This window comes from Cygnus olor, chromosome 15 (genome assembly GCF_009769625.2).
Source record: "Cygnus olor isolate bCygOlo1 chromosome 15, bCygOlo1.pri.v2, whole genome shotgun sequence".
NCBI classification, from domain to species: Eukaryota; Metazoa; Chordata; class Aves; order Anseriformes; family Anatidae; genus Cygnus; species Cygnus olor.
The window spans coordinates 16,589,322-16,614,223 of record NC_049183.1 but is presented as its reverse complement, the minus strand read 5'-3'; the positions used below and the strand labels follow the sequence as shown (position 1 = coordinate 16,614,223).

The window sequence follows — 24,902 nt, the reverse complement described above, 5'->3', positions numbered from 1 at the left end:
AGGAGCATCTCCAGCAAGTTTTTCTCCTTCAGAAAACGTGTGTGAAGAGGCACAGCCTGCTCACAGATCTCAGTCATGCCTGGAAATGTTGTTCCCCATATAGTTACAGGAACTAATCAGATAACTACAGCTGAAATAAGGGGAATGTGTTTGCTAAAAATAGATTAATGGAACAACACACGCCTGAAGATACAGCGTGCCTTGGGGAAGCAGGACTGTGGGATCTGGCAGGGCTCTGAACAGGGCCAGCAGCAATGGTGGCTATTTGTTACTCTGGTATATCCACGCGTAAGTAAATTTGTTTTTAAAGGCAGAAAATCAGCTCATCCCCATCACGGCTGTTAGCCGAGGAGGCTGTCGTATGGCACACATGGAGGACAGGGGATGCCAGCGCTGCGAGGCAGCTCTCCTCCTGCTCCTCCTGCTGTACCAGCAGCCCCACAGCACCGAGGGGCAGCCCCAGGCCCTGTGCTTGGTGCAGGATGAAGCCTTTCCTGGCTGTTCTGAAATTGGGGGTGGGATGAGAGGAAGCCTCTGTGGTCACGCTGCTCCCGTGCCTGCACCCATCTCCCCCTGCCCACAGCTGCGAGGTCCCTGGAAGTTTCCCCTTTTGCTTTAGGGACTGGACTGCATTTTGGGTGTTTCTGCCTGCCCTGGGCAGAGGTTTGGGTGTTGTCTCCAGCCAAGGGGCAGCACAGGGTGCAGGCAGAGCCACCCGGTGCCCCACATTGTGCAGGCAAGGGTGTTACGGGAGGCTCACTGCACACCGTGGGCGCACGGACATGTGCCATGACAGGGACTGCCCGTACTAGGGGGGTTATAAATGAGCTCGTTAAGGATGGCACCTGCCTTCTGCTCAGCCTCCCCCATCTGGGGACAGAGCTCTGCACAGAGCTGGAGACATGGAGATTGTGTCTGGGGCTGGGCACCGGCTCTGACCGGCTGTTCTGCACAAACACTGCATTTTGGGAGTTTAAATCTAGCTGTTTTCTCCGACATGGAAATTGCAGGGTTCTCTGCGTGCCAGAAGCTGCATGCCGTGCTTGTAGCCAAGCGAGATATTTCAGCACGAGGCCAGCCCTCCTTCCTCCCGCTGGCCCAAGCTGCTCCATCCCTGGCTCGTGCTGCAACAGCCCCTGTGTTCTCCTGGCCTCGGCTGCTCCTCGCCACAGCAGCAGCCCCCAGGCACGGATCCCCACGTTCCTAGGCACTGCCCTCCCCGGCAGGGACACCCGCCTTGTCCTTGCCAGCATCTGCCAATGCCTTTCCCAACAGCCTGAGCCTGCTGCTCTCCTACTTCGTTGCCGGCTCAGGCGGAGCGGAGTTGTGCCTGCAGCAGGAAGGCTGCAAGGACGAGCTATTCCCATCAGAGACGATGTCAGCTGCACTGTCTTGGAAGATATTCATCTTCTTTGCCTGGTGCCCTGGCAGCTGCAGGAGAGCCGGTGCAGGCTCTTTCCATGCTCTGCTCGTAGCGCAGCTCAGCTTGCTCTGCTGTCACCTATTGCAGTGCCTCCAGCCAAGGTTACGGGGACTGCTCTCCCAATCCCTTGTAAACCTGGTGTCCCTTCTCACTCTCTGTACTGCTACAGATCATTTGCCAAGGGCAAACACAGCTCTGACTCCAAAGCCTTAGAAATGTTGTAGAGAAAGGACCTGAAGGCATGGACAGCACCTGGACGGGAGGTGCAGGCAGGCAGTCAGACAGGTGACACCGCGGTGACGGGGCCAACATGTCAGTCACGGTGCTGCCAGTGCAGGTGTGACAGAGAGCCTGGGCAAAATACCAGGAGCTCGGTCTCGTGCTGTGCACGAGCAGACAGACCTCCACGAGGAGATGTCAGACAGATGGGACACCCCCCTTCAGGAGCACCTCCACCTCCAAGGGCAGTGCCCAAGCACAAGAGGCACGGAGATGTGCCGGGAGCGGGCACGGGACACGCGTGGGGCTGGGGACCACGGCACCTGCCACGCTGGGTGAGTCGAGCGCTTTCCCTCTGCCTGCATGGAAGGGTCCCAGCCCACACAGAGCTGAGCAGTCATTGTTCCCTTCCTCGCCACTTATTGTTCTTCTCTCCGCATTGCTCACTTACCTTTGAACACTTCAATCTTGTTGCCTTTGTCAGTGTTGCTGGCTTTTAATTGAAATTCCTCAGACATCTTCTCATCAATGCAGCCCATCAGTTATTTTTGTGTGGGAAGCAATTGTTTTCCTTTTGCAGCTGTGAAAGTTAAATTCCAATGTTTTGCTGGGAGACTGTTTTTGTCTCTTCCCTTTCTTATATTGCCAAGTCAAGTCTTATATTGCAAACCTCCTTCCTTTGTCTGGTTATTTCATTTTCCATCTCTTCTGCGCACAGTCCCTCTGTTTCCATCCTTGGCTCCTTAGCTTCTCTCTCTGATCTGTCCCGAAGGGCAGTTTCCACCTGCTGCTTTGCCCACCCTTCATCACTGTTGTTTTCCCCACAAAGCACACACACCGAACCCTGGGCACCAGGAGGCTGGGAGCTCAGCCTGTCGCCCAGTCTTTGTTTCCTGGCATTCAAACCCATAATTTATTCACGGCGCAGGTCCTGTTTAACAAGTGGCACTGCACTGGCCTCCCCTGCCCGGCAGTGCCCGGGGGCTCTGCGCTGCCTCTGCCGCTGGTGGGACCCCAAAAGGGCCAGGGCCGGGGCTGCCACCCGCCCCCCCCCCCCCAGCCCTGCAACCAGCCCCTGCAGGCTGCCAAGTTAACGCATCGCTCACGTTGCTGCTTTTGGAGCAAGTGGTGGTCGTGGCAGCAGATGGCTCCCCGAGGGGCCCAGCGGATGACGGAGCTGGTTAGACGCCATTATCCCAGCACGTGCAGCCCAGGCAAAGCCTGGGCACTCCTTCACCCACAGAAGTGCTCCATTAGCCCCTGTCCCTCTCCAGAAGGCCAAGGCAAGAGAAGAAAATGTCTTTCCCGGCACTCCACATTCAGTTGCAAGCCCCTGCTCTGGCAGCACCAAGGCCCAGGCCGGGCTCAGTCCCCTCCTCCCCAGGGGGACAAGAAGCCCTCAGTGCACCCAGCTGCCCGTCCTGGGCTCAACCCTGCACATGGGGCACAGCTTCGCCGCTGCCCCTAGGGAAGCAGCACTGGCAGCCTGGGGTTACCCATGCACAGCACCCAAGGCAGGAGCTGTACCTGGGGCAAGCAAGGCACAGCCTGGCTGCTGCAATTAACTGCAAAATAATCCACAGACCCCTTGCACTTGAAGGGCTCTGCTCCCTGCAGGTCAGCATCCCATACCCCTGCCAGCAGGGTGCTGGCATGCAGGGACTGCCTCAGCAATTCCCCATGGGCATCCCCAGGGAACGGTGGTGCTGCCCCACGCCCCCACCCGCCCCTTCTGCGCACAACAGGGTGATCGTGCCAGATCCTAATGAGCCTGGACTGGGCCCAGGCCAGAAAATTAATTTTACTTGTGCCAAGACAGAAATGAGCCAAGATTTCAGCCGATGGAGGACTGAGTGCATGAGAGCCCTCAGCCCGGCTCTGCTCCAGCAGTCACCCACGAGAGCTTTCAAATATGATGAAGTCGGATATTCAAAAGGCCTTTGAAATGTGTCCTATGGAGAGAGAAAGGGCTCAGTAACAAACGCTCAGCCTCCCAAATGAAAGATACTTTCAAGCTATTTGGTATATTTTAAATGCTTTTCAGACATGCCTCAATGACATCAAATATTTTAGAAATATCTTAAATATCTCATCTTAAAACCATCTGAGATATTTTGTACGGAGACATTCTGCAACGGGGAAGGGTTGGAATGTGGTTATAGTTTCAAAAGCCAGTGTGTAAACATCACACGGCGTGACCTTTATCTGCGCGCACTCAGCCGTTCCCAGCAGGGATGGGTTTTCACCGGTCGGGCCAGGGCCGGCAGCAGCAGCCCGGCCTCTCGCCTTCCTCATGGGGCCGGCACCTGCACTTGGCTCATGTCCCGCTGCTGTCTCTGCTGAGGGTGCTGCAGGGCACGCACGGATGCAGGCTGCGTGCAGGAGCAGCAGCATGACTGCAGCATGACTCCAGGGTGCGGGCACGGCCGAGGCTCAGCACCTCCGGGTGCAGGCACCACTGTGAGCGCTGAGGGGCTGCTTATCCTCCGGCGTGTGGGTCAGGGAGAGGAGGGACCGAGGGGTGCTTCTGCTGCACCACCACCAGGACCCAGCCACTCACTCTCAGAGGCAGTGCCCGTGGAGCTTGAGCAGATAACCCCCCAAAAGCTCATCTTTGCAATCTGCAGCTCAGGCATTACAGACCCAGAGATACCTCGGGCCAGCCACAGCTCAGCGATGTGTGCAGCGCTCTTTGGGGCCCTGTAAAACAACAAGCAGCCCTAATGAGCCAGCGCGGCAGCATGCAGAGGCTCATAAAGCTGCTGCTCCAGAGAACAAGTCAGCCGCTAAGTGCCAGGCCCGGGAAGCAGCTCCTGCTGGAGCAAGTCATCGCATCACTGCTTGCTGTGAGCTTGTCCACGCTGTCCCCTCTCTGGTGGGGGAAAAGCAGCTTCACCTCCTGCTCCTGGCTGTTGTGCGAGCTTTGTGCAAGCTGGCAGGGGCAGAGCTGAGTGCCAGGGGGGTGCAGAGCTGTGCCCAGGGCTTGTTCAGCCCCCCGTCAGGGCTAAGGGGTGGCAGGTCACTGACCAGATGCAGGCAGTGCCAGGCTGTAGTTATCAGCCCAGGATCAACACACCTGCAACGACGTTCTCATGGTCTGAGCTGTCAGCACGTGGCGTTGCTCCAAGTAATTAATAATCTGGGCTATGGAGATGCATCTCAGAGCTTTAATAGCGTTTGTTAATGCTTTCTGAGGAAGGCTGAGCATTTCCACCCAGCAAAACTCCGGTAAGTTTGGGCAATTACTTTTTTCATGAAGATGACAATGAACGAGCAGCACGGCCAGCCCAGGGCCAGGCATTGCAAGGCACCCTCAGCTCTGCAATGTAATCAGCTTCGACAGATCCACTCAGCCAGCATCTTCTTGCCTACCATTTTCTGTGAGTTTACAATTTCCTGTTTTGTTTAAAAGCGTTTCTTCTTTATTGCTGGAAACATCTTCTTCCCCAACAAAGATAAGGGTTGTCCCAGCCCTGCAAACATTTTGTCTGCAAGCAATTTGATTTGCATTAGCTGTCCTTCTGCAATCATAGGGACTAATCACATCTGAAAAGCTGCACACGTGTGTAAGTGATCAGGCCTGCCTGGGGAAGGCATGGAGCGAGGCACAGCCAAATGCAACCAGCTACAGCCAATTCACGGCAAAAAAGCGACTGGCAAGTGAATTCTCCAAGCTGGCTTCTCAAAAGCAATTGCGTTGTGGTGCAGCGGGTCCTTCCCTGCCTGCCCTTCTGGGAACAGCCTCTGGGCTGCCAGTACCTGGCCTCCACCAGAGTCCAGCAAGTCCTAAGGCTCTGAATGCACATTTCTGCCTCCGCTGGCTGCCCTCTGGCTTCAGTTTCAACAGTGCTAATTAGCACAGAGCAGTTTTCTTCGCATCATTGCATTAAAAGCCAACAGCTTTTGAGGAGCATCTGAGTCCTTGTTAAAAAAATAATAATAATAATAAATCACATTTTCCCAAGTTTTCAAATGCAGAAGTGTAACTGGAAGCCTGCTGCCAAGGGAGGCTGAGGCAGAGGGTGTGCAGAAGCGCCTGCAGATGTGGTTCTGGGGGATGCCTGTGCATGGGGACGTGCTCAGTACTGCTGACCTCCCGGTTCAGTTCTGTCCTTGGGTGTAAACTAATCCATCAAGAACGGAGAGAGGGCGATGCCAGGACCAATGGGTGTGAGTGGGGAATGAGATGGGAGACCGCTTCCTAAAGCCCCTGCAGTGGGGAGCGAGCAGCTCCAGCCCCTACCTGACTTTTCACCCAGCTAAATTTGCCCCAATTACAAACGCCAGCCCCAGCACCGTGATGCCTCCTAATGGTGTGGAGACACCAGCATTGCTCTAACAACGAGCGGGAGCAGCAAGGTGCGGGGGAGCCATGCTGAGGTTGGGTGGGTGCTGGTCGTGTCCCATGGTCAGCCCCGGTGCCACTGCCCAGGGCACCTGCACCCTGCGCCCACGGCCAGCCCGTGCTCAGCAGCAACATTCCCTGAGCCGCAAAAGCCTGGAACTTCAAAACCTATTGAGAGAGGAATAGTGATGTTTTGTTTGCTTTGAAGTAGTGTTTGGTAAATAAAACCAGAATCGCCACCAATTAGTTACTGAGCAGAAAGCATTGTCACTGCAACCGCTCGGCTCTCGTTTGCATTCACGCTATGTCAAATGGATGAAAATGACCAGCGTGAATAAATTCACCTCCTGAGCTGAAACTGCCCACAAAAGTCATCCGGAATAAGCCCAACAGAGGCATGTGCTGGCACTGCTGACTCAGCTCAGCCTCGTGCAGCTGAAAACCCCACACAAACTGACAGCCCCGTGCCTCGCTGGCGAACATCGCCCTGAGCACAGCCGGGGCAGGGGGTCCCTTTTCCAGGCACCCAAGGAGAAGCTGGGGGACACCGTGCATCCTGCCCGGCTGTGGTCACCACGCTGTCAGCACAACAGGGCCAGGCCAATGCATCCCGACCTCGTCTGCTGCATCCCGTGCCCAGCACGTGCAGGTGGGTGGCTGGGAGCCCTCGGGCAGGGAGATCGCGGCTGAATTCATCCCCCGTGGATTAAATCAGCTTGGGATAGGGCTGAGACGCCCCTGCTCCTTGTGGCTGAGCCAGGACTAACCACCGCACATGGTCCCGGGCTGCGAGGTGCAGGCAGCACAGACTGGGTGCTGTCCTGGGGTGCGCAGCCGTGCAGGGGCAGGCTGAGGGCAGGAGCTGGGACAATCAGCAGCGTGGTGTCACTGATAGGGACAGACAGGGTGCCCGCGCCTTGCTGCGCCAGGTGAGCTCCCTTTGCGTCTGACTGTAGTGCGCACCTGCTGCTGGGGCCTTGCGGATTTTTCCACTTTTTTTTTTTTTTTTTTTTTTTTTTGAGAAGCGAGGATAAAGGCAAGGCTGCGAGAGGGGCAGCCCGGCGGTACTAGAGGGCGCTACGCGTTCACAAACCGAGCGGCAGCCGCGGCGCAGAGCTCCGGCCCAGAGGATGCTCCGGGGGGGTCCACAGCCCCCCTCTTGGCTCGCCTATGGGGATATGGGTGTATCCCATAGCCCTTAGTAGGACTGAGCCATGCTGCTCCTGGCTGAGCCACGCGGGAGGCACCTGGGCTAGTATTTACTGAACTGACACTGTGGAGGTGGTGGTTTCCCCGCTTTTAATTTTCAGCCCTGTCCGAAAGGTGCCAGGTGGAGCAGCTGGTGCCAGGGGAAGTCCGTCTGCAGCTGCAGGTCTCAACATCACCACAACAACGTGCAGGACCAGCAGGTACACCTCATGATGTGAAGTCAGCTACAGAGCCCTGCAAAAGAAGACTGAATGTAGATCAGTGGTGGCAAGTGGGATATAACATAGGATAATAGCTCAGCTGTTCTCTCCCCCAGGCCTTCTAGGCAAGCAAAAGTATTGTGTCTGGATGAAAGGCAATGGAGCATGAGGAGGTTGGCTGCAGTCATCTGGCCAAGGATAGCAGCTGGGGAGTGCTTGTGCTGGCAGGCAAAGCAGGAGCCAGACTGGGGGGAGGAGATGGCTCTTCTGGGGGGTCACTGCAGGTTGCCCCTTGCAGGATGGGCCGTAGCACTTGTGCAAACGTGCGTGGAACGCAGCCACAAAGCAACAATTTGCAGGGACGGAAGCAGCTGCCTCCCCCTGGAGAAATGGAGATCCTCACCTCCTTGGAGGTACTCATGTCCCAGGTAAAGGCAAGTGGGAAGCTCTTTTCCCCCTGGACATCTACAGAGGGCAAGCTGTGCAAGCAGGGAAATAATAGCAAATGAGCAATGTGGCCCTACGTTAGTACAGCTGCCCTCCAAAGGGCCCAAATGCTGTGACAAGGGGGGCAGAAGTTTAGGAGGAGGCTATTTTCCTGCCTTCTTCAGGCCACAGCCAAGGTATGGCGTGTGTGTGTGCTGCTGGCGGGGTCTCGGGGCCGTCGGTGCCACCGCAGACATCTGGGGAGCTTTGGGCTCTGGCTGGAGGCGGCGGGGACAATCCCAGCTGGCCACAGCCCTGTCACGTTCTGCTGACCACAGCGTATCTGCTGCTGTGCTGGGTGCGTTCAGCCTGCATTGCTGGTGGGACAGGGAGAATTAACACCCTCTGAGTTGGGTTTTAATTCTACTTCAAGTAAACAGTATTGAGAAACTCTCCATTCGCCTGCCAGGAGGAGGGACCACAAGAAGCCATTCCCCGCCTCACAGTGAGCAACAGCCTTCCAGCCCCTGAGTACATTTTCCACTTCCATCATTTTCCGCAGTCTGCGTTTTAAAATCCATCCCAGCTCAGCGATGAGACCTTCCTCCAAGATCAAAAATTATGGTTCAATGTGAACAAATTATTGTCTTGCAACTTGATCAAGATTTGCTGCCTCTTTTCCCACTCACTCAATTATTTCCTTGTTTGCTGCCCTCATTACAGCTTGGCAGCCCCAGCATTTGGGGGAGAGCCCTTAACCTCATTACATCCACTGGATTACATTAGTGATCTAATCTGCTGACATTTTCTCCTCGCTGTTATCTTAAGAAATATGGACATCAGTGCAGGAGATTAGGGAAGAAAAACAGAAAGCAATTTACAACTGAGGGAGCGGAAATAAATACATGGTAGTCACATGAGGAAGTAGTAACCGCTGAGCTATTTTGGGCACAATACATCATGCAAAAGACGATGTGTCTTTACAGTAGATTTCAAGTCCAAAAGGCACAAAATGTTTTCAGAAAGTAAATTCTCACATACATTAAGCACCATGCCAAGGAGTGAAATCGGACACTGTCAGGCTTCTTATTTAAGGCTTGTACAGCATTTGGACGAGGAAATGCAGAACCCCAGCTAATAGTCTGCTGTCACTCCTCTGGTTTCAATGGGATGACACACGCACCTCCAGCCAAGCAGGCACTGATGGGCTTTGTTGGGTCCAGACCATACACACAGGTAGAGCAGAGGGGCAGTGAGCAGCTCTGCAGGCACAAGGCTTCACAGCCCTCAGCGGATGTATGCCAGGGCTCACAGGTCAGTCCCTAGAGAAGACAACGAACAGCAGTGGTAGCAGGCTCAGGCTCACATCATTTGCCTGGTACCACCCCGAACAATTGTTCTGGCTCCCTGTTGCTCACGCCGTTCAGATGCTCAGGACAGCCAGCGCCTCTTTCCCACCCCTTTCTGTTGTGGTTGCTCCCCTGAAAGCTGCCAGGCAGATTTCCTGAGCCCCAGAGTTGACAGGACCCCATCAACACAATGCGTGCTGTAGTGTCAGGATGGCAGCCCCCCAGCACGCTCGCCGCTGGAGAGCGAACAGGGTGGTGACAGAGCCCCCGAGCAAGTGGGGAGCCCCCACGGGTGGCAGGAGGCTGTGAGCGGAGGCCAGCCTCGCTGGGCTTTGCAGGTGGCTTTGGACAAGCACAAAGGGCCTTTTGCCCTGTGCCTGGGCAGCTGGCTGGTGGAGGGGTGCGACCCCTCTCCAGGTGAGTGACTGCCTGTGATCCATCCAGCCCCTCTCACTGAGAGCAGGATTTCTTGGATGGCAATTGCTGCTGCAGCTGTGATTGAACAGACTTGGCTTCAGCTGCGGCTTCAGCTGTGCACGCGGGCGGTCCCTGGGGCTCCTGTGGGCACACTTGCATGCTTGACAGCAGGGCTGAGCTGTGATTTCCTGGGCTGAACTTAAATGTTATGTATAAATAGTTTAAAAGGTACAAAGGGCTGCAAGAATTAATGTAGTTGCATTTAAAAAAAAAAGTTTATAGGTATAATGCTCTTGTTTTTATTTAGCAAAAACCCTGCTGAAAGTCTTGTCTAGATCTGCAAGTCTCCTAACGAGAAACTGTCTTTGGCTGGCACTTCAGACGTCAGAGCCCACTGAGCTCAGCAGCACCTGGCTCTGGGGGATGTACAGGATTTGTCCCTCCGCCTTTCAGTCCCAGCCTCTCAGATTTCCCTGCCCCAGCCACTTGTCCTGTGGGGGCAGGCCCCTGCCCACTGCTTCCCCCCAGGCTCCTCTGCCTTTCTCAGCAGCCTGGTGCCATGCTCTGACCTCTCGCACAGCCTACAGCACGCTCTGAGCAATCCCTGCTGGGCAGGAGCTGATGGCTCTGGTTTCCAAAGCGATGTGGCACTGAAGATGACGAGCAGTTCAAAAGCAATAATTTCTTCCATTTCTTCCACGTTTTATCTGAGCATCTCCCCTCATCCATCCTCCCCTCGCCTGATGGCTGGGGCCACGCTTTGTACGCACACACACACAAGCGGCGCTGGGAGCCCGATGACCCCGTTACGGCCAGCATTAGAAAGCAGCACCGAGCAGCGCCTGCCCTCGCCTCTCTCCAGCGCACCCCAAATACCTGCCGTGCCCTAGGTGTGGAACACGCACCCTGTGGCCCGGCCAGGATCCAAAGCCACCAAGTTGTGGTGTACTCAGCACCGGGCACGGCCGGGTGCAGGCGAGCCTCACGTTGCCCTCGGGAGGAGGCACAGCTGCCCGGGAGGGGCCGGGGGGGCCGAAGGGCCCGGCCAGCAGCACATCCCCGGCTGCCTCCCGAACCCCATCGCCCAGCAGGGGCCGGGGGCTCCGTGCCCGGGGCGGGAGGCCGGGAGCCCTGCGGGGAGGCAGTGGCGGCAGCACCCCCAGCTCCCCCCGTGCCCCCAGCCCCCGCAGCTCCCCCGTACCCCCGACACCCCCAGCCCCCGCAGCTCCCCCCGTATCCCCGACACCCCCAGCTTCCCCCCGGCTCCCCGCAGCTCTCGGCGGCGCCGGGGCCGGGCGCGGCGGGGGCGGGGGGGGGGGCGGCCCGGGCGGGCGGCGGGGCTGGAGCGGCGCCGGGTTTCCGCCGGGCGGGAGGCGGAGCGGGAGGCGGCGGGCCGCGGCCCGGGCGGAGCGCACAGCCCAGCCGAGCCGAGCCGAGCCGAGCCGAGCCGGGCGGCGCCGGGCCGGGGCTGTCAGCAGCGGCGGAGCGGGAGCCCAGCGGGGCCGGGCCGGGCACCGCGGCGGGAGCAGCGCAGCCCTGCGGGGAGGCCGCCATGCCGGGCTGGCGCTGAGCCGGGCGGAGCGGGACCAGGACCGGGAGCGGGAGCGGGGCAGCGCGGAGCGGAGCGGAGCGAGGCCGGGCCCGGGCCGGGCCGGGCCGGGGGAGCGGCGGTGCGGGGCCATGCCATGCCCGTAGGGAGAGATGCCTTTTGGAAATGGAGACACTGGATCACAGCGCAAACATGGCGTCCCCGCGGCGCGGCTGCCCCTCTCGGGCTGGTGCCTGCTCTGCTCCCTGCTGTGCGGGGGGCTGGCGGCCAGCAGGACCCCCCCGGCCCCCGCCTGCCAGCCCTGCGCCGCCGACTGTACCTGCGCCGGCGGCCGGCCCGGCGCCGCCTGCATCGCCAACTGCTCGGCCCGGGGGCTGCAGCGCCCCCCCGGAGCCCCTCCGGCCGCCACGGCCCTGTGAGTACCGCGGGGCGGCGGGGCCGGGAGCGGGGCTGCTCGGGCTGTGCTGCGGGGCACGGCGCCGGGACACCCGGGGAAGTTAGCCGGGGGGGGGGCTGCGGCGTTAGGCGGCTGCAGAAGGGAAAAGGGCTTCGGTGCGTGAACCCCGCGGGCCCGGCTGCGGCGCTGCTCGGCTCCGGGAGCCGGAGCGGGAGCGAGGTGCCCGGCGCGGTGCTGGTGTCCGGGCGGTGACGGCCGCTGGGCGCCCCGGCACGCACCTGGAGGCTCGCTGCCAGGGGCCGGCCCCGACCTGGTGCTGCCGCTCGCCGCTCCCCAAGCGCTGGTGGCCCGCGGGGCAAGTGAGACCCCCCGGAGACCCCCCCGGGATTGTGCAGAGCAGAGCTCCCCGTGGGCATATCCAGGGCAGCCGGGGGTGTCTGGGGTGCTGGGGGCCGCGAGCCAGAGGGGAATGGCAGGGGAGAGCCGTGGCAAGAAATGAGCAGCTGGATGCGGCTTAAAGGCTGTTCTGTTCACAGCAAGCGAAAAAGACTCGATTCAGAAGTTCAAATCAAAATTCTATGACAAAAGTGCTAGAATGGGGTGACCGTTGTGCTTGCGTCCGGGTACTGACTTCGTTGTTTTGGGAACATCAGCCCGAAAGGTGTGTGTCTTGGAGGGGTGTTAGAGTGGTCCGTATGCTCAGTCCCTTCAAGTTACTGTGTGATGTGAAAAACAGCAAGGGGAGAAGTTGTGGGGGTTGTTTCTTTTCTTTTCTTTTCTTTTCTTTTCTTTTCTTTTCTTTTCTTTTCTTTTCTTTTCTTTTCTTTTCTTTTCTTTTCTTTTCTTTTCTTTTCTTTTTAAAATCATAATTTGTTCTATATATGGAGTAACTTTCCTCTTCTTGAGGACACAAAAGCTTTGAGTGATTCATGTAGGAAAGATGACGTGGGGTCCGGCATGATAGAAGAATCTCCCTTGAACTAATTTCTACTGGTATTTCAATAAGTTAAAGGTCTGCTTTTCTCTTCTAAGTTTCCACTTTGTAGTGTCAATATAGATGAACAAATATTGCAAAAGTCATAAATACCACAGAAAACATTAAATCGGCAAGATGCATCTTGATTAACTTCAGGAAAACACACAACCTGTATGTCTAACAGATAAGGTGTTTTCCAAGTGTTTACTTACGTGACATGTTTTGACTTTTCCAAAGAAAACCATTGCTTTGTGCAGAAAGTCCCTAACTGGGAGAGGCTGATTTTTATCTAGGGCTTTCTGAGGTTGCGTTATCTGTTGTTGGTTAGACTTGTGGATCTACTGCTCCGAAGACTGAACATACCGTTGCAGCAGAGGTGGAACGTGCCAGGGCTTTGCTGGTCGCTTGTCGAGCAGCCTTCTGAAGACTGCCTGTGATAGGTCGCTCCTTTGGCTGCTTAAGGATTTGGGGCTATTAGAGTGCGTTTCTAGGATTATTAATTTTGGTAGTAAGTGTTTGAGACTGTTTATGTTACTGTTGTTCAGAGGCATTGAGTTATAAAAGCTTCCAGACCATTTTGGATTGGATCCTGTTATGCGACGACAAATTGAAGATAGACATAAAGCTTGGGCAGGTCAACAAAACAAAGTGTCCAGAGTGCGGGAAGAGGGAATCCACTAAAGCAAATCGACTGAAACTGCAGGGTGGCATTACCGATGTTTTCTTCCATTTTTAATGGGGAAATAATTCTTTACTGCGCTGTTGAGAGCAGTGTGTTAAGGGGAAGAGCTTTGCTCCACTGAGGAATGGTCGTCAGCCTGTAGTGGACAGTAAGGTCCCTTGTCAGCCAGCTGATCGTCTGGTGTGTGTAGTTGTGGCTCAGGTGAAAAAATGTGTGCTGGTAATCTTCTAGTGACTGGTGAAGGTGTGCTGAAGTGGTCTGCTGTGGCACACAGGTGTCCTCCGGGGAGAAGTTTACTTTCCTGATTGATCTCCTGACAATGAGAAAGAAGGCAGGTGTGCTTACGTTGTTGTTATAACCATGAAAGATTTACAGATGAATTTTGGTTGGGGTGAGAGGGACTCTGGCTCATGACCGAGTGAGGTTATGTAACCGGTTTTATCTACGTATTTCATGTTTCTTTTACTGAACACCATCAAATTAGGTAAATAATGCTTTTAATAATTTGCTGCCTGTTCTTTCATTAGAGGAAAAAAGTTATATCTCAACAAAATATTGCTTCTTAATTACTCTGAAATGAAAACAGCCTTTAAGAAGGCAGAGTTCAGAAAATTACCGTCACCGAAGCTCCCTGATTCTGCGGCAGGCGTGTGCCAGCAGTTGCACTAAGCAAACGTGACACCGTACCACACTGTGCAAGTAAGGCCTAGGAAATGAATTCCTCTTGTATCTGGCATCGTGGACCTAGCAACTCTGAATAACAAAATGCCAACTTTGGCAGCGCTGTTACTATGAGTACAGAAGAAATGCTACATGGAGGTATCACTAAGGAAATAAGCTCTGCTGCTTGCAGCCGTAGCTGGGAGCAGTGTCCGGGCAGACCGAACGGGGATGTCGGCCCCAGCCCGCTGCTGCAGCCGGGTTCTCGAAGTGCAGTGCAGAGTCTGGCTGGAGGCAGGAGCACAGCCTATTTTTTCCAAAGTGTCTGCAGTGCGCAACGTAAAAACTGTGCTTCACGAGCAACACGCTTCAAGTGGCAGCATTTGCACTTCTGAGGTTCTCCATGTGAGAAATGTTCTGCTCTGATCTCTTTGCACGTGTGTTGCTTTCAGGGCTACTGGGTTTTGTTCACGTTTACTTTCAGACCTGGCTGTTTGACGAGACGGTATCGCCTCTTTCATTCTTCAGCTGAAAATAAACCTCACAAAGATTTTCTGACTTTCCCCTGCAAATACTGACCGTTTCTGGCATATCTTTAGTATCGTGGTAGTTTTGAAGCGGAGATTAGAATCTCAATTTGTAAGACTGTAGAGCTGAAACTCCCTTATTTTTCCTCCCTCATTAATGTGGAGCACTATTTGTGGATGGGCAAGAAAGAGAAGGTGAAAATATCAGAGTGACTCTGCTATCGCCACGCGCCTGCATAAGCTTTGCAGGTTTGGGGGTCATAACTTTCATCCAAAATCCAGTCTGTGGGTTTTTTTGTTTGTTTGTTTTTTGTAGATTTGGCAATGAGTCCTGGGGTTATGCTGCCCAGCTGGTGACTTCACCTAAGCAAACCTTCTAAAAATAAACAGATTTCACGATTCAAGAACCTACAGTCTGTAATAAGTCTTTAAATTGCAAAAGTTGGCAATGGTCAGTAGATTTTGGTATTGTTACATGATGTAGTAAAAGCTTTTTCAAAACTCAAGGTGTCTTCAAAAGCTATTGGAAAAAAAAAATCCAATTAAAACTAAATTCCAGTTCAAGTAAAACCACAAGCTGTGGAGTGTCTGTACAATGCCGTCCAGTCTACAAAGGCAAAATAGATTAACTTCTGTTTCTAGAAAAAACGTAAATAACTTGGAATGTCATTCTCATAAGAAGCCGTATCCCTAGTGAAAAGAAGGCTGTGTTTCTCTTCTGTAAGGAATTTTGGAGGGGGAAAAAGGCCCAAATGAGGTGCTAGATAAATATTTTGCAAACAAGATTCATTCAGCCTGTGGAAGGAACCAATCGCGTAAGCAAATTGTAAATGCAATTAAAGCACCAAACAAGGAGGCAATTCTGCGTTATTCTATCGGAGCATAATGGTTTCTGGTGTTAGTGAAGTGTCACCGTGATGCCATCACAGCAATGGCACGAGCATGAGGTTCGGGTTATTTATTATGCTGCTTCCTTCGGTTTCGGGGAAGTTTGAATGCTGATCCCATGACTGAGAAGTTTACCTGGAAACCTTGGCCTCTTTTTTTTTTTTGCTGGTATTTAAAAATGTAGTAGAAGAAAAGGCATCCACCGGAGGGGTGGTGGTTGCAGGTGTCCCTGCTCCTTGGCAAATGTAATAAAATAGCCAGGAGCAGCATCGAAGTGTCTCACTTCTTTGCCCTGGGATCTCAGCGGCTGGAGGGCCCTGCCTTGGAGAATCCAGGGGAGCTTTTGGAGCAGTGAGTAATTCCTTCCCCTATTCACCATGGAGAGATTACAGGGGTGTGATAACTTCTGGTATTAGTAGCAAGGATTGTGGCAGTGCTCACCTCATGTTTTGGGGTTCCTTTGACATCTGTTTTTTTTTTTTTTTTTAACCTGATACTGTTTTTACATTGATATTTTCCCTCCTATTTCCTGCGAATTTAAAGTTTACTGGTGGTGTCTCAGTCTATCTGTGGCTTTTTCCCCATTGGAGTGAAAGTGTGGGCCCAGTCCTGCCTTTTTCCTCCTGCTGGCAAACCCCCTCCAGGTCTCTCTCAGGTTTCACCCAGCTGCTTTGTTACACTCGTGTACAGAGGGGGTAAGCAGAAAATCACTTGATCGGAAGGTGGGGTGGAACAGACTCATCTGGTTTGTTGATGCTTTGCTCCCTGCTTGCCATTTAACGGAATCCCTTGTTTTATCTCATCATGCCGCAGTTTCCACGCTGTGGTTTCCACACTACGTCTCTGCGTCATCCTTTTCTCATTTCTTCAAGCTTTGTTGTCTTTTGATTGATCATTGCAGTTCAGCTTGATTTCGTGTCTTGCATTTATTTACCCCACACGTCCCCAGATGTTTCTCCCAGCTGGGAGCTGTACGGAGGTTCTCACTCTTATGTGGGGGACATGGCACTTGTGAAATAGTTCCCCCATAGCCAACAGCAGGGTTTGGGCAGTCGCTGTCAGGCTCAAAAAGAACATTTCTGTCCCTTCTACGGTGTGCACTTGGCGGCTCTGCTGGTGGGCAGTGCCCAAGGCACAGTCGCTGTTCGGAAGGGTTTTTTTGCCCACCCTTCTCACCCGGGTCTTGCTGAGATCGGGCTGAAGGCCTGGCGAGCGACATCTGGGCTGCAGAGCTGCCGGCCGCGCTCCCCTCGCAGCTTCTGCCACCTACACGCCCTGCCGCGCCTCACCGCCCGTCCAACAGGAGGGTGAAGGCTTCGCATCAGACCTCCCCGGTCCTTAGTTCTTAACCCACATTTGCACTGAACAATTAGCTTGTTTTTCATATCAAAGGGCTGTTGTTTGCTTAGACATTGAATCCATGTTGGCATCTCTGTTTGCCAAAACTAAAAATGTCAAATTGAAACATAACATTAGTTTTTGCTTTGCAAAGAGCACAGAGAACAAAAAACACTACTACCACCATTCCCATTTTTTTAAAGGATAACTATTGTCAGGAAGAGTTTCAACAACATGCAAGTTGACCATCCGTAGCATTTGTGGTAAATTATAGGAATCATGACAAGTAAACAGATTTTGTCCTCACTTTTCCAACTGCTCCCTTTCTCCCAAAAGATTGCATCAATTTAATGATGTGCTACCACTGAATTTAAACAGAGATAATCAGAACAAACTAAGCACAATGTTCTGGAGTCAGCTGTTCCCTGCCTGTCTGATGGTAAAAATAGTTCCCCTCAGGTTAGGAACAAGCACATCTCTTTGGCTTCCCGGCATCAAGCCTAGTAAAAACTTTAATAAACTGAGGTCAGAGAGGAAGCTTCAGATATGGTGTGCGTTGTTGTCTTCGATGCAGTGTCATTTTTAATTTAATTGGAAACCTGTGGTGAGATAGTGTGATAGGCCGGTTTGGTAGCAGTGCTCGATGGAAGGGAAACGATGTTCAGTTCGTAGTGGGTCATCTCCCACCCAGGGCGTTTTTCAGTCGGGGTGCACGAGTGTTAACGCTGGGTCCCGCTCTTCCTCCAGCCCTGGAGCCATGGGCTGCACCCCCCGGAGCTGTGGGCTGCCCCAGCAGCGCGGTGCCGGGGGTGCTGGCTGTTGGTCTTTGCTCCAGCGCAATCAGAAGGTTGTGCCGACCGACAGCAGATGGCCTGCAGCAGCTCTGGATTTTGATGTGCCTACGGGGCAATCTGTAGTGACACGAATTGTGGCTCCAAGCCAGGATCCAGCCAGTCCTTTCCTATTCATTTGGAAGTGCGCCTGGGCACCATACCGTGCCCTTATTTCTTCTAGCTAGCTGGGTAACCTGCATTCTGCCCTCCTATGCAGACAAATCCTTGTATCAAAAAAACCCAACCACATTTGGCTCGGTGTAATGCTATTTTGCACGTCTGTGGTGAAGTCATGAGGTCTAATCGCTAGTTTGAAACGGAGATTTCCAGGGTGGTGTTTGTAGCCTCGGGTGGAACGTGTGCCCGCTTCCCCGGGCAGACGCCACTGATGGTGCTTGCAGACCCCCGCAGTCGCCTCCTCACCGTTCGTTGCAACATCTGCTGGCAGTACCTCAGCCCTGGCTCCCGCAGCATCCACGCTGCTCTGGGTTCCTCTAGCAGGGAGACAGATTTCTGCAGACCCCAGAAGCAAAAGAGCATTTTTCTCTGCAGCTTTGAGACGGGCGGTGGAGCCCTTGCTTCCTTTCCCTTGCGTGGGGGCTTGGATGGGATTCTGTAAACATCTCTCCCTGCCTGGTCAAGGGGCACTGATTGTGCTGGGAATGGGTTAAATAGGTTCTGCTGCAGCAAATGCTCCATGTCGGAGAGGTGGGAGTGGCTCTCTAAAAAGAGGATCTAGGGTGTGGGTTGAGTCCTCCTGAGGGAGGGACCCGGGGAACAGCTAAGCCTGGGAAAGCAGAGCCGAGAGCCCGGCCGAGCAGTTGCCTTGGCCAAAGCTGTTAGTTTCTCTCTCAAAGCCACGCCTCGGGAAGGGGGTGGAGTGAGTCCGGCCCAAAGCGTGCGGATTTTGGTTTAGGTCAGGTTGGTAGGAGCATCTGTGCCTGGTCCCACCAGGACCTTGTGCTGGAGCTGCGTGTGCTCCTGCTGCGTGTGCTCGTGCTGCGCTGCAGGCAGGTCCGGGGCTGCGAGCTGTCAGGCGGCAGGGGCGTGCGAGGAACGCGGGGCCGAGCCAGAGGGATCCTTGTGTTGTGCCGCAGCCATGTGAGCACACGGGTCCCTCTAAGAGCCGAAAAAAACATTGTTCTTTTTAATGTATTTATTTTAGGGCAAACTCATGTTGTTTGAAAGAGCACTCCAGAAGTGGCTATTTTTGTACTTGTGTGTTCATCAGCTTGCCTCACAGCTGGGCTGGTTACGTTTTAAGGGCTGAATACAGTTTAGCCTTTCCAAGCGTGGCCTGGATAAAACAGATGTTTCGATTCCTGTCTCCGCTGCTGATGCTCCCAGATGCCACATTTCTGACGGGAGGACCCCCGTGCTGGCACGCGGGCCCAGCACCGTATGCATTGGAGGGCCAGCGCCCCGTGCCATGCGTGGGGCCCAGTGCCAGCACCCTCTGTCCTGCTGGCAGCAGGGACCGGAACGCTGTCAGAAAGGGAATTAATGTTGGTGGATTTTGCCTCATGGGTTGCTTCTGTGCTGTTGCTTAATGGCTTTCACGTGCAGAGGCTGTGGAGCTGTTTGAGAGCAGGGAGAACCATAGGAGCCGGGCTCTTCAGCCAGTGCCAGGTTGTCCATGGGGTGATAAAATGATAATTGTGGGCCCCATCCTGCAATGCATGCTCCCAGCACAGAGCATATGTGCCGCATTTCCTCTCCCGGGGCTTAGAGCTATGGGAACAGCCAGAAATCTCAACGAGATGCAGAGTAGAGAGTCTCCAAGACAAGTGTTGCAGCCACATCCGCTGCACATAGCTGTGCTCTTCACTCCCTCAGACACCTCTGTGTAAGCTGGCTTTCTTCATCGGAAGGAGGAGGACAGGGATTTGGGGACAGTGTCTCGTCATCCACAGACAGATCCTTGCACAGGAGCGTTGGGAAGGCGTCGTGCAAGGGTCCTCGCTCCGCCTGCGGCAGCGCAGTGAGCATAGTGTGCTTCCTGCGGCGTGGAGCTGGCCCTCAGCAGAGTTGTGTTTCACCCCAGATGGGAAGAGTTGGAAAGCCTTCTGGAAAGAGTGAGTTTCAAAAAGGGAAGTTTGGATAAGGAAAGAGCAATCAACTGGCACCTTTATTATTTTGTATCGCTGGACCACTTCGGGGATCTCATAGGTTAGGCACTGTGCAGACGTAGTGAAGAGACAGGTCTTGACCAAGGACTGCGGATTGTTCAAGCAGGGTGATTCCCTGGGAGTAGAGCTTCCATTGGAAAAATATCTTGGCTCCTGACCAGCCCTCTGCAAAGCAGTTTTAGAGGACAGCTCATTATTGCTACCTTGGTGATTTTCTAGAAGAGAACTGTTACATAAGCAACAAGTTTGTGAATCTATTAGTCAGGATCCCTTCTCAGCTGTTTCACCACAATATTTAAAAAAAAAAAAAGGGGGGGGGCATGGGGGAAGGTCCCTATGTCCTCCCATACACAGGAGGTGACTGCAAGTAGAGAGCCACTGAAATGAGCAGTGACATTGGCAGAGATTCATAAGTAATGAATTAAATCTGTGCAGATCAAAGGTTTCTATCAGAGTGTGGGAACATTATTTTACTCCAACAGAGGGAAAACATGAAGTCATTGGCTTTATGTCCTGAACTTTGTCTAGATTTGCAACCCTTGATTGCGTAGATCAGTACAAAATTTGTATCAGAAGTCTTTAAAAAAGTGAGTGAAGAGAAAACAAAGGTACTAAGACAAAAGCTAGAAAGGGCCAACAGACTTTGTTAGTCTTTCAGTTGCATTAAGAAAATTTGCTGTAGCTAATATAAGCAGTGCATTTGGTTCACACCAGCAGTAAGCAAAGGCTTTCCTTAAGAAAATGAAAAAAAAATGCTGCCGCTTTGTGCAATAAAGCTGTTGTAGGGCACAGAACATATTAGGACAGGACCATGGAAACAAAGCTTGGGTGGTACTTGAGGCTCTGCTAGACCGACAGAATACAATTCCCAAGTTTTAATTTAGAAAGAAGACACACCCCATTTTTTACAGGGAGTGCCAACAGCATCATTAGTTCTTGATTTTTTTACTTCATACAAGACAAAACAACTTCAGTAGCATGACAGTCAGAGCCTGAACTCTGAGGCCCTTGGCCCTTGCAGCTGCCCCTGCTTTCAGTCATTGCATCCAGCAGTAAGTAATTTCTTGAAAAGCTTTCTGCCTTTCCAATGCTTGCAAGAGAATAAACTGTAAGGGTAGTAATGTCACTGTCCTTGGGCAGTTTAGTTTCTGATCACACTCGCAGATTGCATCTGATACAACCAACAATTTAAGTTGTATTGGATTTTTTTTTGCGCTGAGTGCAGTGACCCATGTTATGCAGCCAGCCGGGTTGGAGGATCGCCCTCCAACATGATTTAGAATTTGCAGCATTTAAAAGGTTAGTTACAGCTAGCTATCAGATCTGTAAAACAAGCCAGCAAGGCACACTGCTACATTCTGGCTTCCTTTGGATTGACAACTCCAAGTCTGTAGCATGATCCCGTAACTTTGGAGAGAATCGGGAGAGGAAACTACATTTGAAAAATAATCTCCAACACCCCCACTCCCACAGGACACAAAACTCTCTAGCTACTTGGGAAAGACATTTCACAAGTCATCGGACTGCCCTGGATCTTTTGAGGGCCTGCAGCCCTACCCCAAATCCTCTCCTCTTGCTGGTGGTTGGTGTGATCAACAACATGGAGGCCTTTTTGTCCTTGTGCCCACTGACAACTCCTCCCCTCTCCTAAGGAGAGGGGAAATGAAAGTGGAGCCAGTGTTTTGTGCATTGGCTTGTCAGACAATTCCTGAAATTGCTAAGTTCTGCAGCAGCCCTGGAGGCTGTGTACAGCACGCTTAAGGCCATGATTTGTTTCTCCTTCTGTCCTTCTCCCCTCCACAACCAGGGAATTGAAGTGCATACCTTAGTTTCGGAAGAGAGCCAAGCTACTGGGGGCAGTGTTGTCTAACAGCTGGAACACAGGGGAAAGCAGGACTTCTTGCTTTTGTTTTCAATTCTGACCCTTGGTTGCGTGGGCTGGGCTGTCATTGACTCGGCTGCACTCAGTCTCCCCTGTCTGAGCAATGGGGCTGATGCGTCCTTGCCTCATGGGAGTATTGTAGTGGTTATTTATGGGAATTAAGTGCTTGTGGAAGGCTTAAATGTGTGGCTGCTGGATAGATGCCCTGGATTTCTAATTCCTACTGCTTGGTGCTCTGCCATCCTTGTGAGAAGGCAGTGAAACAATGTCCTGTACCAACTCTCGGGATGCTGATTCTGCAGTCCGAGCAAGGTACAGGGCAGGGCAGCAAAACACAGGCTTTTGCTCATTTTGATGTTTTTTTTGTGACCTTGCTCCTGCCCTCCTGCCTCAGCCCCGCCCTGCCATCATCCCCCAAACGAAGCACACCAGCTCTGCTGGCGCGTACGGTGCGGCAGGTATTGGAGCCAGCTGGATCTTGCTGTGCTGCTATAGCCATCATTTTCCTTTTGAACGCATCTGAAAAGAGAAGAGTCTGGTTTGCTGCCCAGTTTTATTTTAGCTTCAAGGCAGCGCCGTTAGTTTCCCAAACAGACATCCCAGCCCCAAATACGAAGTCTGTGCTGGCTCCAGGGTGCCAGCTCCCAAGAAGAATGTGGCTGCAGGCTACTCGTGGGAAGGACATGGGGACAGGGCTGATTTCCTCACCAGGAGCAGCCGGAGGAGAGGAGCCGTGCAGCCCCAGGCTGCAGTTGCAGATGTGACTGCACAAGGCCAGAGCCATGCTGCTGGGACAGGACGGCCTGTGTCCACCCGGCAGGCTTTTGGCCACGTTTGTGATCCTCGCTGCCCTCTGTGGGGAGCAAGGCCTGGGCTCGGCCTGCGGTGCTGCTCCAGAGCACACTGCCTAGGCCTGTCACCATTTTACCTCGGCCGGGTGCCATTTTGTTGCGCCAGCGGCCATCTTACGCAGCCGTGAGGCAGCTCTGGCTCTGTTGTGCTATCCCCCTGTGCCACTGCGGGCAGGTCTATGTGGAGTTAATGGTCCAGCCCTGCTCCTCGGCCCCGGGCAGCCCTCCTGGGTGCCTTCAGGCAGCAGGTCTGGGGCACTCAGCCTCTCGCAGACACTGCTGGGCCCGTCGTGGCACTGCAGGTGGCTGGCAGCGATGTGGTCTCACAGGCGGGCCTCTGGGGATGTGAGGTCTGTCTGGGCTGGGGCAGACCTCCACGTGTCCGCCTCCTTTCCTGCTTTGTGCCGCTGTGGTCTCTGTCGGCTCCACGAGCAGCTGGCAGCTGCTGGGCATGCAGGTCCCCAGGCTGTGCACACCTCACCATGAGGCAGGGCTTGGCCACAGGGAAGGGGTGCTGCGAGCCGTGTTTTTGGGGCTGGGAATCCCATGGGGCCGAGTCGGCTGCCAGCCTCGGGCTGCAGAGCTGGGCCTGCCGCCACCGTGTGGGTCTGGGATCCGGCAATCAGTAGCTCTTGGCTGTGGCGCGTACTGTGGGATCCCTGCTGTTGGTTGTTTGTTTAATGATGGCTGATTACAGGGAGAGGAGACTGCCCCTTTCCACCTCCTTAGGGGTGCGCTTCAGTATTCCTACTGGGAGTGCGAGGACGCCTTGATCCTCTGCCTAATCAAACTGACTGGAGGGCACTAACAGCCATGTTTCGGCCGCGCTGCTGCCACTGCAGCCTGGAGTGTGGCCTTCCAGAGAGAGGGGGGTTGTCTTTTACAATGTGAAACACATTTCAGCAGCATTTTTTTTTTTTCATTGAATCTAGAGGAATAAAAGCCCCCAGCAGGAGCCTTGAGCTTACTGTTCAGATGAGATACAGGCCTGTGGCAGGGATAGGTCCCAGATCTCCTGGCAGCAGCTCAACTACTGCACTTGTTTCTTTTAAGTTCTCGGGGTCCTAATTCTTCCCGTCTCACGGGCAGTCTGGCGGCAGCGCAGGCGGCGCTGACAGCCTGCTGAGGAGCACACGAGCTTGCCGTGAGTGGCAGAGCATCAGCACAGAGCCGTGTGTGTGGTGTGGCCGTGAGAACGGTCCCGTCAGATTGATGTTACTGAATTAATCTACAGAACTGAAGAGCGTGGGTGACTCGTGTTTTGTGAGTCTGGTTTCTGCACAGGCCACAGGCGGGTGAGAGCCTTGGCCTTGGCAGCATCAGGTCCTGGCTTCTGCCGAGCAGTGTGTCAGTCCTGCCCATCCTTCCAGGGGGCACCACGCTGTGCTGAGCAAGGGCTGCTCTTAAACCCTGCTTGGCTGCCAGCATGTGCATGCCATGAAATATTCCAACCCTCATACTGCAAGGACAGGTTTCTGAGTCTTGGGATACTGGGAGTCCACATATTTCAGCTCTCAATATACAGCTTTAGCTATGACCTGAGTGCGCTGTGGAGGTCCTGGTGTTGAGCAGTCTCAGCAGACATCTATTCTGGTGCACAGGCTGAGACTGCACAGGGACTCAGCACCACTAATTGATGAAACCCAGCCCTAGCAATGGGTGTACAATAGCCGTTTACTCACATGTCACACTTTATGCCAGGGACTTTGGTGACAGACTGTGGAAGTAAGTGGCTTTCAGCAGATGCCTGTAAAATTTTACAGCGAGTCTTATAGTGGGAACTTCAGGACTTTTAGTGTTGGGCCCAAAGACTTTCTGTCCTGACAGCAGAACAGGGCTTTCAGGCCTATGACCTACTACCAGCCTTTGGATGATGAGGAAGAAGCTGGTGGAGTAAGTTCCTGACATATCAACAGTGCTGGCATCTATTCGTACGTAAAGCTCAATTTAAAATGCAGAGATTCAGTTGTATCTGTGCTGCATGATACCTTGCATGGTATGTGTGGGCTTGCAGAAAAGACCCAAAGCTCTGGAAATTGTTATTTGTATGTGTACAGCTGTGAGCCATGGACAGGACTGGGACCTTGTAGTGCTGGGTACCATACACAGGCATGCTGAATAACAGACTTTATCCTCAGGATCTCGTGATAGAAATAGACAAGGCAAAATAAAAAGGAAATCTTCCTGCTTTAGAGGTGGTTAAGGCTGTAAAAGCTTTATGCGCACAGGGAGTGAGGGACTTGTTTGAGGTCCTACAGGCAGCGTGTGTCAGAGCCAGGCCCTGAGCCCTCCTGAGCTTCTGAGGTGCAGCTGAGTGAGATAAACGTGGGCTTGCGAGTGCACATGGGGCTGATCTGCCACGAAGATCTCGCAGGGCAAGTGCAGGATTACATCTAGGTGCCGCTGCTCTGGAGCATCTGCAGACTGGGAGAGCTGTAATCAGTCTTGTCCTAGTCCCGAATGCAGCGCAGCATGGCTTAGATGTGGTTCGGTTCGGAGTGGGGAGAGCAACACCTAGTCGCCGTGTTCTTTTGCTGCCTCGCAAAGAGCTGTCCTTGTTCCAGACCCTGTTCCTGGTGTGCGTGGAGGCCCTGCCTCTGCA

At 53.6% G+C, this 24,902-nt stretch overlaps 1 protein-coding gene and 1 long non-coding RNA gene across 3 annotated transcripts in view; one reads left to right on the top strand and one right to left on the bottom strand.

Annotated features, from left to right (window-relative positions):
• Positions 1-8,743: 8,743 nt before the first annotated feature.
• Positions 8,744-10,778, bottom strand: LOC121078664. 2 transcript variants are annotated; one of them, XR_005824687.1, is made up of 2 exons: positions 10,465-10,778; positions 8,744-9,144 (listed from the first exon to the last, which is right to left on the bottom strand). It is a non-coding gene; the product is annotated as an uncharacterized LOC121078664 (long non-coding RNA). The 2 variants fall into 2 exon arrangements; XR_005824686.1 differs by having other exon boundaries at positions 10,494-10,778.
• A 300-nt stretch (positions 10,779-11,078) lies between these two features.
• PKD1 (polycystin 1, transient receptor potential channel interacting) overlaps positions 11,079-24,902 on the top strand; it is an 87,849-nt gene continuing 74,025 nt past the window's right edge. The window contains exon 1 of the mRNA XM_040574781.1: positions 11,079-11,552. Within this exon, the coding sequence (XP_040430715.1) occupies positions 11,290-11,552 (263 nt within the window). The 5' untranslated portion in view covers positions 11,079-11,289. The remainder of the gene's footprint in view (positions 11,553-24,902) is intronic.